Below are 13813 nucleotides of genomic sequence, written 5' to 3' on the forward strand. Positions count from 1 at the left end.
TGGGTTTGTGTATGTTCTAGGACCACATGGACATCTCCAACAGACTCTCCTGTGATACTGGGAGTTTGTCCCACCTCAGCCTCCACAGATTTTTACAGCCAAAGGTTTTGAGTCTTTAGTTTTTCATGCTGGAACCCAGGGTTGCCTTGTCTGTCTCACTCCCAATTTGTTTCTCCCAGCTTATCCCCATGCAAATGTGGGATGTCCCAGTCAGCTAGCTCCCACCTTGCCACTCTGTCCGCCATCTTGCCACTTGTCCACTCTTCCCCACTTTCCCGCTTCACCTCTCCTAGCAGTTTGGGTGAATGTTTCTTTAATTTCTTGGTTGTTGGACTCCCATGCACTTTGATATTCTGGAATTTCTGGTTGTTTTTGTTTTTAAATTGGTTGTTTTCCTTGTTTTGGTTATGCAAGGAAGCAAAACTTTTCTACTTATGCCTTCACCTTGGCCACTACTCTATTTGCTACTTTTTAATGTTATCTCCCCTTCTATAGTTTTGGTCATTTCCTCAGTTATTCTTGGTCTTTAGAATTGAATACAAAACTTGGTTTTGTAACTTTTTTCTTTTTTTATCAATCTATTTAAAAACCATACTTTTCCTCCTTAACACTGCTTTAGCTAATTCATATCAGTTTTGATATGTGGCCCTTTCATTGATACTTTGTACTATATGTTTATAAAAATTTACTATAATAGTCCATAATTTCTATTTCCTTTTTATCACACTCAGCAATGCACTAGTGTTCAGATTGATTGATTTTGTAACATGCTGTGTCACAAAATTTCTAAATTATAATATGTAAGACTGACATGATATAGGAAACAGTATTCCAAGTGCTCAATTCTAAGATCAGAGAAAAATATCTCTCTTGGTTTCTGGAAGATTCTGTGCAGTAGAATTAACAGAGTAAGCAACAATCTTGTAATAAAGCCAGCAATATTTTTTGTAGGGATTATTTATATTACATTCTTCAATAAAGCCTAAAAAAGCTTTTTATGTGTCTTTACATATTGATAATTTATTTCTTAGTAATAATATGAGACATGTCACATTTTTTTTTTATCTAAGAAGTAGACTCTGAAACACAGAAAATTTTATTCTGTAGATTCCAGTGCATAGTTTCTGTGGGTCATATATTTAGGATTCACCTGAAGAATACTTCCTTGAATAATATAGAAGTAGGAGCAAAGGGACTGCTTGACAATCAGTTTCCTGAGGATACTCACAGAAGAAGAATCATGTTCGCTATGTTAGTTTTTCAAAGCAAGGAGAAAAGCAAATGTAACATATGAGATAAAGATGAAATGACTAAAATAGGAAGAGTAGGTGAAAAGTCCCTTCACACAGCTTGACTTTTCTCATTCAGATTCAGTCATTCCTTCTGTGTAACACTTTGTATTTGATTAATTCTTTCTTTTGTTCAGGAAAAGATCAGAAGGGAGATGACTCTAATATGGAAGACCTGAATTTCTGGAAGACTTTGCCTTCATCAAGTCAGAGAAAGATGCCTAGATCAGTGACTAATGAGGTAAACCTAGAAAAAGTGGGATCTCTGCTGATATGAGACTAATACTCAAATCACTGACTAAGCTCTCAAAGAAATAGGTGTCCATTTTGTTTTCCTTATCACAGTGATATTTTCATTTCTGTGTTACTCTGATATTGAAGGTGACCAAAAACAGGGATTTGAAAGTGTGGAACTTTATGCAGCTTTAAATAAAACCACTTTTGATGCTATTCTGGAAACTTTGCTCATGTTGGCACCTACTTCATTATATGATACTAACAAATACAAAATAAATTTCACATAAACATTGAAGAAATTTTAAATATATTGATGGAATTTTTACTTGATAGAGACAGCTTGGTGCAGTGTCTCCAAACTATGGGAAAGTAGAGGGTTGTAAAAAAATTGGGGGCAAAAATCTCTTACCTTGATACAGTACTTTCTATTTGGAGATACTGATAGGTTTAGTGCACCAAAGGGGCAATGCATTTTCATCTTTTGAGTGCCTTGTATTTTTTTCCTCTTATCTAATCTCCTAGAACTTTGGGACACCCATGATTTTGCTGTCTTCCTGCTTACTTCCTATAAGTTCTAGCTTTAATAGAGATAAAAATCATGATAAAAAATAACCCTGCTTCCCCCACTGTCCAGTTTGACCACCACCCTCACTCAGAGATGACAGTTGTGTTGCTGATTTGAAAAACAGCTTTGAAGATTGGTAGATTTGTGTGTGTGTGTGTGTGTGTGTGTGTGTGTGTGTGTGAGATACGTAAGCTGGTCTTATCAAGGTCACCACTGCATCCCTGGCTACCAGTCTCTCTTCTGGACTCTCAGACCCACTCTTGATAAGAATGATTTTCTTCTTGATGGAGAGATGATTTAAAAGTGAACAACTTCATAGAATGTCCTGAGTAGATCCTTTATGTAACTCTACTTGACTCTCTTTTAGAATTGAGTACATTTTATGGTTTGTTTTTCCTTATATCTTATGGCTTGACATATTTGAATGAGTTTTGATATTTTTTAAAGCTTCCTTTTTGAAAAAATTATCTTAGTATATTTCTGGATGTTTTTTAAAGTATGTTGGGAAAATCAGCTCTTTTATCAGAATTTGCTTTTCTTATATTTCATGAAGCAATTAAATTGATGTTATAGACACCAGATGCTTTTTCAGGTATGATGCTGTTCCTAGGAATTGTCTAGACTCATAGACTTGTAGATGGTTAAATTTGAAAAATAGATCAAGAAACTTTTTCTCATTTTATTTATTTAGAGGTGAAGAAACTAAGGTCCTAGAAAAAGCTGAAATGATTTATCTATGATCATACAGCTCTTCAGTCACAGAGAATAGGCTAGAAACCAGGGTCCTATCTTCTAGTATTACTTTGTTTTCATAAAATGCTTAGAATATGCAGTGTAGTAAAGCTAATTTAGTCTTGTCAGAAAAATTTACCCATCCTTTTCTTTAATTTGAAATTAATTTGATTCAGTGAGAAATCAACAAAAAGACCTGAAATCTTGATAATTTAGTATATTTCTCCTTGTGCCTTCTTGACATTGTTAGCCAAATCACATTTCATTCAATCAAAGACATATTTAGTCCTAAGTGATACTTTAGCTTGAACTGCGGCCATCTAGAACAGTTTGCTTCTTTGATAAGTGTAATCAAGTTGATTGTGAAGCATGATTTGAAATATGTCTCAGGTGAAAATTATGCTAGGACTTCTCACTCAGGTGTTTTAACCTTTTCTTAGTAAATGAGTTGTATGCAAATGGCTTTTACACTATGTTGTGCTGGAGATTGGAGGGATCGTGGTGATGTAATAGCACCACATCACTTCTTCTCTATCTCATTGCACTCACAATCTCCACATTTCTATTTTAATTATTCTGAAATTAATTTTTAGAAATTTATTTTACTGATTAATATCAATAAACAAGTTTTCAGGACTAGATTAACTCTATAGAACTCATTTTATTTAATTTATTGGTAATTTATATAGTTTAATGAGGAGAAATCCTTGGGAAACATTTTTCCTTGATATTTTATTTGTTTTTCTTTAAGATTTTACTTATTTATTTTTAGAGAGAGGGGAAGGGAGGGAGGAAGAGGGGGAGTGAAACATCACTGTGTGGTTGCCTCTTTAGCTCACCCTCTACTGGGGACCTGGCCTGCAACCCAGGCATTTGCCCTGACTGGGAATCAAACCAGTGACACTGGTTCGCAGGCCCATGCTCAGTCCACTGAGCCACACCAGCCAGGGCTCCCTTGATATTTTAAAATAAAATAGTTAAAATACACAAGTTAACACCAAAAAAAAAGAGAGCTGTTGTAGCTATGGTAATATCAGACAAAGAGACGAAAGCAAAAAGCATTAGGTATTAAGAGGTCACTATATAACACTGAAAGGTTTAGTTCACAAGGAAGATATAAAGTTTTAAATTTATAAGCATCTAATAGTTTCAGAATATATAAATTAATATTTGGCAGGATTATAAGGAGGAATTTATAAGTTCACTATGATACTACAACATTTAAAACTATCTCCTAAAAATAGATTAGACAGTTAAGAGTATAGATACTACCCCCCAAAAAACAATCAGCAAGCTCGGTATAATAAACATAAATAGAACTTGCATCCAAAAATTAGAGACCACATTCTTTTCAAGCATACATGGATCATTTGCAAAAATTCACCATGTTCCAAATCAAACTATATCTCAAATAATCTTACAGACTGACTGTGGTCTCTGACATAAAGAAATTTGGTAGAAGTCAATCACAAAAGGATGAAACATACATTTGGAATGTAAAGATATGTCCTTTCAAACTCATGGGTCATAGAAGACATCATAAGAAATATAAAGTATTTAGAATAGAATAAATACAAAATTATTATATATGAAAATCTGTGGTTTGTTCAATATGCAGCAGTTAGCAAATATAATGATATAATCTATATCATTATATTTACAATGATACTAGCTAGTAAATATATAGGAGTAAATCTAAGAAAAGGTATGAATTGCCTTTATTGAGAATATCATAGAATGTTATAATAGCTATATCATATTAATGAATAATAAGACAATATAATAAAGATAACAGTTATCCCTAATGTAAATTACAAAATTAATTTAACTGAATTTCATAGGTCTTGTGCATGTGTGTGTATGTGCGATTTGATCAGCTGATTCAAAAACTTGGGAAAACAGAAGGCCACAAATAGGCAAGAAAGTATTAGGTAAGGAAGGAAAAGTGTATATGTGGTAGAGGAGGTGACTGGAACTGCAGGTTGTCAAGACTTATTACAAGGCTATAGGAATTAAGTAAATATGTAATTAAGCAAGTGGCAAATAAGGCCAATGAAACTGCATAGAAATTACAGAAAAATACCCATTGATGCATATACAGGAACTGTTCATGTGATAGGTAGCATTGCAGATAGAATGGTCTGCTCAATTAATGGTGCTGGTATAGTTGGTTATTCCCATAGGAACAATAAAACTGCATTTTTACCTATGAGTAAAGGTCATGAGAACCTTTTCTTCTTCGCAGTAAGAAAATAATCTTTTGTTAGCCTTCTGGTATCCTATTTCTCTGGAAACCTAATAAAGGTGGACTATCATCTGAGTTATCAAGCAGCACATTGATTATGGTAAAAATGGCTCCTGGATTGGAAGGTTTATGACTAAGACAATACATACCTTATTGAAAGTGCAAATGGGGTGAATGTGGGAAGCCCTTTTCTGTGATCTCCAGAAGCCAGGTTCATGGAGTGTTATAAGAGACACTGGTTCCTGTTCTGCTTGAGGCTTCTAAGCCAGGATGACATGGGTGAGACCACCCATGTGGTCTTGCTACCTTCACCTGAGTTGACATGAGAAAGCTGTTAGGACTCCTGATGTGGGCAAATGTAAGATTGTACTGCTGATGTGTTGTGGCTGTTCTTCTATATTCTTTGGCACCAGGTGTGGCCTATTGGGTCTTGTCAATGTCCAGTTGAATGCAAGATCATTGTTGGTGGTTGAGCAGAGAGACAAAAGTACACTTTATACTGAAATTGATTGTTGGTGAATTAAATCCTTAAATATTAAAAGCAAAGCTTAAAATATTTTAGAAAAATATTGGATAATTAATATTTTTCTTACTTGCATAGGGATTTTTTAAATTTATGTTTTATATATTATTCAAAACAGCAATTAGCTAATCTACCAAAAGTTAGTATGTTCTTTTTTTAATTTTTAATTTTTTTAACTTTTATTTATTTATTTTTAGAGAGGGAAGGGAGGGAGAAAGAAAGAGAGAGAGAAACATCAGTGTGTGGTTGCCGGGGGCCATGGCCTGCAACCCAGGCATGTGCTCTGACTGGGAATTGAACCTGTGATGCTTTGGTTCGCAGCCCACACTCAATCCACTGAGCTATACCAGCCAGGGCAATATGTTCTAAAATGATAAAGTTATTGCTAAAATATGTTAACTTTATATTTCAGGCAATGTTTATTAATGTTATATTAAAAACTCAATAAGCTATATGTTTTAAATTGTTCAGCAAAATGAATATGCTTGATAGGAGTTCTGGGTAGTTTTTTATATCTTTCCACTAATGTGCTTGGTTTTAAAATTGTGTTTGGGTTCATGTTCTGGAATGATGTCTGTATGTATGCCCACAAGAGGTATTTCAGGTCTAGGAAATTTTATGGAATCAAGCAAAACACATACAACTAGCAAGAGGGGAAAAGATTAATAAGCTTTACAAAATTAAAGTAATCAAAGAACACTTCAAAAAAGACAAAAATGCCGGACATAGGCTGTGCCTGGAGATGCTGCATGAGAAATAGGCAAGAGATGAGGGTGGGAAATTAGGCAGCAGCTAGACCATAAAAGGCTGCCTGGATTGTGGACCTGATCTTTTTGCTCAAGATGCTTCCTTTGCTTAGTACTTTTTGTTTTTAAGGTACATGGCTATTATGCATCACTATATTCTGTTACTACATTAACACTTATCACCACTGTAATTTTTATATGCTTACTGTGTATTTCTTCTTTCCCTCTGAAACTATGTATGCTCTACAAGGGCAGAACACAAGCCTCTTTTGTTCAGTGTTTTATCTGCAGTATTTAGAAGAGTATCTACACATAATAGGCCCCCAGGAAAAAACTGTGAGTGAATAGATTAATTGAAGCAGAAATAAGGGCTAAAATACTGATTACTGAATCTGTATTTTAATGTGTCTTTCCCCCTCTTATTATGTTCAATTTTGTTTACTGGTAGGCTATATACTGTACCAGAGGCTCCAAATGCAATAAAGTAGACTAAAGTCAGTTGGGCAGTACTAAATCTCATGGCAGAGAAAAGCTCTAAAAGAAAGATAAATACAATGTTGGGAATGTTCTTTTTTAATTTTTTTATTTGAATTGTTTAAGTACAGTTTTCTGTCTTTTACACTCATCCTAGCCCACTCCTCCAGTCCTCCTCACCTTCCTCTCATTTCCACACCCCCCTAGTTTTTGTCCATGTATCCTTTATACCTGTTCCTGTATACTCTTTCCCTTTTCCCCTGAAATTCCCTCCCCTCTCGTCTCTGGTCACTGTCAGCCTGTTCTCTATTTCAGTGTCTTTGGTTATGTTTTGCTTGTTTGTTTTTTTGTTTAGGTTCCCATTAAAGGTGAGATCATATGGTATTTGTCTTTTACCACCTGGCTTATTTTGCTTAGCATAATGCTTCAACTTAAATAAAGGCCATATATAAGAGACCTGCAGCCAACATCATACTCAATGGGCAAAAATTAAAATCTTTTCCACAAGATCAGGAACAAGACAAGTTTGTCCACTTTCACCACTTCTATTCAATATAGTATTGGAAGTTTTAGACACAGTGATCACACAAGAAAAGGAAATGAAAGGCATTCAAATCAGAAAGAAGGAAACAAAATAGTCATTGTTTGCAGATGACATGATAGTGTGTATAGAAAATCCTATAGACTCCACCAAAAAACTGCTCAACCTAATAAATGAATTTGGCAAAACAGCAGGATACAAATCAATATCCAGAAATCAAAGGCTTTTTTGTATACTAACAATGAAACAGCAGAAGCAGAAATCAAGAAAAAAATCCCATTTGATATAGCAACAAGAAAAATAAAATACCTAGGAATAAATCTAATCAAGGACATAAAACTACAGAACACTAAAGAAAAAAATTAAGGAAGACACACACAAATAGAAATATATACTGTGTTCATGGATCGGAAGAATTAACATCATCAAAATGTCCATACTACCCAAAGCAATGTACAGATTCAATGAGAATGTTCTATTTACAATAAACTCAACACTCATGATAAGAATCTCTGTGTTGAAGTCATAATCTTTTTTCTAAGAACAATGAAGCTTATTTTTAAAAATCAACTTTTGGAAAATAATTTGAGTGATTCAATAAAAATCACTTGTATATGAATAGTAGTCTAGTCTGTTATGGCAGATTAGAAAATATTTGATAGGGAGATACACATTTCAAGTGATTTTCTAGGAGTAAAAGTCACACTGTGATTATAGTTTTAATTGTTATGGATAACTTACTGTTTATTGAATACCTTAATGTTTTTAATATTATAATTGACATATAATATTATATTAGTTTCAGGAGTGCAACATAATGATTAGATATGTACATGCCTTACAAAGTAATCACCCTGGTATATATAGTACCCATCTAACACCATACATAATTATTATAATATTATTGACTATATTCCTTATGATGACTTTACACTCCTGTGACTGGTTTTATAACTGTCCATTTTTACTTATTGTTTTTTCAGGAAGCTATAGAAATCATGCTTTTAATTTATATATTTATGAAATTTAGCCATAATGTTCTATTCTTATGCCTGTAGGTTTTTGCAAATGAGGTTAACTCAGAGAAGGGAAAATTCTCTCTTCAGGATCTCCAACATAGTGACTATGAAGATTTTTTTAAAGAGCCTACAAAAAGGTATAACTAACATGCTTATGTAGTTTTCTATTTAGTCATTTTAATAGCTAGCTAGCCTTCTGAGTGGAGACAAATGTTTGATATATCTTTTTAAAAATATAGCTCCTTGTAAGTACAACTTGGTTTGACTAGAAGTAGGATGTATTCATGATCTCATAAATATGGCATTAACACAAGAAACAGATATTATTTAAAGAATTTAATTTCTCTGCCATCTCAGTAATTCCATAGTTCCCAAGCCTTTGTAAATGTGTCCAGAGCTCCTGAGGAGCCACTATACTTAAGGTAGGGTGAAGCTCAGTATGCAGTGAGACTTTATTGGAAATTATGTCTGTTTCTAGAAAGAAAATAATGTGCTAGAAACAAAAGGACTGCTAGCATGGTGAATTCCTGGAACTTTGTATGAAAAAAAATTTAAAGAATCAGGAACAAAGTAAATTTCCATCAGAAAAAACAAAGAAACAGGAGGTTTCCTGTTCATAAAATGTTCAGATTTAGGTGTTATATGCAAAAACATATCAAATAAGGAAACATTTTATTGAGTCATTTTTTCTTAGATGTTTCTGTTATATTACCTATAGAGACTGGGATAGTACTGCACAATAATGTATATGGTATAAATCTTGTATGTACAACTTTCAGAAGTACATTAAATGAACAAACTATATGCTAATAGTATATAATAATTAGCAGATACTAATTATATACTGAGCACTATTTATAAATGCAAAACACTGCATAGTTCTTGCTCTTTAGTTTGTAGTTTAACTAGGGGAAAATATGAAAGAGACAAATTTAAATGCAATATAGTAACTATTATAAAGTTAAAGTCCAAGGACTTTTGAGTACAGAAGACAGAACAGTATGGAAGAGGGGCATTATTTACCATTTGCTTGGAGAAAATATATTTTGGTTGGATTTTGGGTCAAAATAAATAGAAATCTAGCAGGTGAAAAGAGGGAAGAAAATTTCAATCATGCGACAGAAGTTTGAGCAAAGGTAGCGAGTTGTGAAAATACCTTATTAATGGTGGGAAATGTTATGTGTTAAGAATTGTAGGGTGTGAATTGTGAATTGGAATGCCAGAAAGCTTCAGAAGATGAGAGATGGAGCCAAAAATATAGCATAAGTCAAAGTGTGAAGGAACTAGATATGTGTGAAACCAAGGAGTATACAATTTATTCTATCTGTTAGAATGAAAATAAAGCATAGATACAACCCTTGTTTTATTCATCTATCTATCATCTATCTACCTATCTATCTATATGAAGGATTTTTGGTAGCAAGGTAGAAGGTAGCTGGCAGGAAACAAAGAAGGAGAAAGAAAAGAAACCTGAAATTATCCACATAAATAAAAGAAAAAAGCCTTTATTTTGTTAAGGTTAAAGCTTGAAGTGCATGTGGAGATGACAATGAAAAAGTAGGCAAAGACCACATTGCCAAAATCCTAAACTTATGTGTCCACTAGGAGCCTTGGTTTATCCTGAAGTTGGTGCATGGATATAATAACATTTGTATTTTAAGGAGAAATTTCTCTGGACATTAAAGATTAGACCCAGAAGCCAAAGTAAGAGGTTTTTGTTAGGTGGAGTTATAAATGAAAGTGCAACAAGAGCCAAGCAGATTACACAAGTGAGTAACCTGAGTGGTGAGAAGCTGGAAAGAAAACAAATGCGTGTGGATTAGCATTTGAAAAATCATTAGAAATAGAGCAGTAGTTAGATGATGATAGAAAGTTTAAAGAGTCTTCTATGTTTAAATTGAGAGAGAATTGAGTATCTTTATAATGTGGAAGAATCTGCTGATAGGGAGTGATTATATAAAGAAATTTTTGAAAAATATCTCAGAGGATACAGCATTCATGGTACTTGAGAACGTGGAAGGATTAATTCTGAACAGGAAGTAAGGAATAATGAAGACCACTGATGCATCTAGGTATACATTTAAAAAGTAAGTTGAAAGAGCTCCTGTTTTCTGGGCTGTATTTTCTAGAAGGGGTTGCATTTTTACTATAACAGAGCATTAAGGTCTGGACTCCATGAGGGTGGTAGTTGGCTGTAGGAGGAATAGTCGAGGAAATGGAACAGAGATATACCAATGTTTTCCAAATGATTCTCTGATGATACAAGAAAGCCCAGCAACCCTAGTACTGTTTTCCCACAACCTAGATAAAAGAAGAAAGTGAATAGGTGGATAGGTCGAAGGTAGCTAGTTTGCAAGCCAGGTAAAAGTGGAAGGAAATGGAGTTGGTGATCAGACATTGGGATTTTAGAATTATCTCTTTGGAAGTGGGTCAGTTCCAGGTGCAGAAAATTAAAGTGTGTGGCTGAATTGAAATGGAGGTTAACGTCAATTTAATAATTACTGTGGATTATCAGATATTTTTTAATGTGCATGTTCTTTGACATGAACACTATACAAATTTATTTTCTAGTGAGAGTGAACATAGTATATGGACAGCCAGTGGATCCTTCCTAAGAGACAAGTGGAACAGTGAGGATGAGCTGGCAGGGCCATCCCAGACTGTTTCTCCTCATCTGCACGGTATGACTTCATCCTATTTCTAATAGCAAATTCTTCAAGAGGCTATGTTTCAGAGGTATGCACAAAGAAATTTCTAATATAATGCAGGAAAGAGCTAGGAAAAATTTTTAAAATGAGGGAAAACATGGTTGTCTAGGTTTTTCTTTTAAAAATGAGGAAAATGCTGCACAATCCACATTCAAATGGGCAAATTTCTATTCTTTAAATATTTTAATATATCAAATGTGACATATTGAAGTGAGCTACTTTATATTTTCTTAAACTAGGGATTATAGATTTGTATAGACTTGAATATGACCTCCCTCATTTACCTAATTTTAATTTGTTGCACAGTATGTATTTTGTAAGTTAAATAATAACTTTTTTTTGGATTACACATAATCACATATTGTGGGGGGGGGGAAGGAAACACAAGTGTGTATAATATAATAAATCATAATACTGAAGAATATTCCAATTATTTTCCATGCATATATATTTACATTTGTATATAATACAAACATAAATATAACCATAAATGATTATATTCATACAGGTACTTACATAAAAATTTTGTGGATGAGATTGGAGGGAGTCACATACATATCTCAAAAACTATGGTGTTTTAGAGGACTTTAGAGATCACCCTTTTCAACCTCCCATCAAATGCCAGAATATCTTCTCTAATGCTTTTTTAATTTAAAAAATGTCAAATATTATTATGGTATCATCACACTATGCAATTATAAAATACAAGTCTCATACAAAAGTAGTTTATAAGAAAATACTTTTCAAATATTGAAGTATAATTTACATATGGTAAAATTCACCCTTTTAGCATATAGGTCTATGAGGTTTTATTTTCTTTCTCTTTTTCTTCTTAAAGCAAGCCCTTTAACATTTATTGCAGTACTGGTTTGGTGTTAACAAACTCCTTTAGCTTTTTCTTATCTGGGAAGCTCCTTATTTCTCTTTGATTTTACATGATAGCTTTGCTGGGTAAAGTAGCCTTGGTTGTAGCTCTTTGCTTTTCATCACCTTGAATATTTCACACTACTTCCTTCTGTCCTGAAATGTTTCTGATGAGTAATCAGATGTCAGTCTAATTGGTGTTCTCTTGTAGGTAACTACCTGCTATTCTTTTGTGGCTTTCAGAATTCTCTTCTTGTCTTTAAGCTTTGTCATTTTAATTATGATGTGTCTCAATGTAGGTCTCTTTGGGTTCAAATTGTTTGGGACTCGCTGCACACTCTGGACTTGTGTGTCTTTTTTCTTCACCAGATTAGGGAAGTTTGCAGTCATAATTTCTTTTTTAAAAGAATATTTTATTTATTTATTTTTAGAGGGAAAGGAAGGAGAAAGAGAGGGAGAGAAACATCAATGTGTGGTTGTCTCACATTGGTTGCGAGGGTGGTTGCACAACCCCTACTGTGGGCCCGACCTGGCCCGCAACCCAGTCATGTGTCCTGAATGGGAATTGAACTGGTGATCCTTTGGTTTACAGACCAACATTCAATCCACTGAGCCACACCAGCCAGGGATCAGTCACAGTTTCTTTAAATAGGTTCTTGATCACTTGCTTGCTCTCCTCATTCTGGTATTCTCATGGCACAGGTGTTGTCATGCTTCATGTTTTCCAAAATGTTTTTCAAGCTCTCCTCATTTTTTAAAATTATTTTTTCTTTTTGCTGCTCTGCTTGGATGTTTTTTTCTACCTTGTCTTCCAGAACACTGACTCAATCCTCTATTTCATCTAACCTACTGTTTATTCCTTCCAGTGTATTATTTATTTCAGATATTGCATTCTTTATTTCTGACTGGTCTTTTTTTTATGGTTTCTATGTTTCTTTTTATGCTGTTGAGTATCCTTATAATTATTACTCTAAACTCTCTGTCTGATAAATTGCTTGTCTCCATTTCATCTAGTTCTTCTGGAGAATTCTCTTGTTCTTTCATTTGGGGTTTGTTTCTTTCCCATTTTGGCTGCTCCTTTGTATTTTCCACTTTAGTTATTAAATTAATCAATCATTAAATGGATCAGTTGCTATCTAATGAAGCTGTAATCAGAAACTAGACTTAAGCACCACAGGCAGAGTAATTCCTATGGGCAGGGCTATTGTTTCCCCTCAGGCTGATGCTACTTGGAGAGGAGTGTTTTTCCTGAGAAAGACGGATTCTGCAGTATGGGGAATGATTCAGCATAGGGATCCTGGTAGCTATTCCTTTAGTTCTCCCTTCAGAGCCACCATTGCCTGGCTCTCCTCAAGTGTCTCTAGTCCACTCTGCCTTCCCTCTCCCAGAGCCCAGGGTAAGTGGCTGCATATGAAATTTTGTCCATTGGCCCTTTAAGGGGCTCTCAGCATCTTCAGCTATCTCTCCCTGGCAGAGAGAAACCCTGCTGCTTTTCACATCTGGAAGTTATCTGGATTTCTTTCTGGCTCTTGTGCTGTATGTTGAGGATCCCAGTTTGGGGTTTAAACCCACACTTCTCAGGGGGAACTCCAAGGCCACTGAAATATCCCTCCAGAACTTCAGCTGCCACCCATGGGAGCACAGTCGTCCCTCTTGCACCTCCTATTCACTGCCTACCAGTCTTGTAGTGAAGTAGTTTCTCATGTCTGTCCTTGGTTATAAGGCTTCTCTCTGGCTAGTGTTCATTTGGTTATTCTGGATGATTTCTCTGCAATTTAGTTGTAATTCCAGATTGGTCCTGGGAAGAAGTTAGTGTAGCTTCCACTTCTCGACCATCTTGGATCTGAAAGTCCTTGCTTTCCATGACTTT

The 13813-nt window shown here is 34.6% G+C and overlaps 1 protein-coding gene across 1 annotated transcript in view; it reads left to right on the forward strand.

Annotated features, from left to right (window-relative positions):
* The first annotated feature begins 201 nt into the window (after positions 1-201).
* The window catches only part of LOC114497508 (tyrosine-protein phosphatase non-receptor type 20), a 63788-nt gene continuing 50176 nt past the window's right edge, over positions 202-13813 (forward strand). Inside the window, exons 1-5 of the mRNA XM_036027507.1 lie at positions 202-301; positions 1427-1518; positions 4745-4747; positions 8411-8508; positions 10943-11052. Of these exons, the coding sequence (XP_035883400.1) occupies positions 202-301; positions 1427-1518; positions 4745-4747; positions 8411-8508; positions 10943-11052 (403 nt within the window). The remainder of the gene's footprint in view (positions 302-1426; positions 1519-4744; positions 4748-8410; positions 8509-10942; positions 11053-13813) is intronic.

This window comes from Phyllostomus discolor, chromosome 5 (genome assembly GCF_004126475.2).
Source record: "Phyllostomus discolor isolate MPI-MPIP mPhyDis1 chromosome 5, mPhyDis1.pri.v3, whole genome shotgun sequence".
NCBI lineage: Eukaryota > Metazoa > Chordata > Mammalia > Chiroptera > Phyllostomidae > Phyllostomus > Phyllostomus discolor.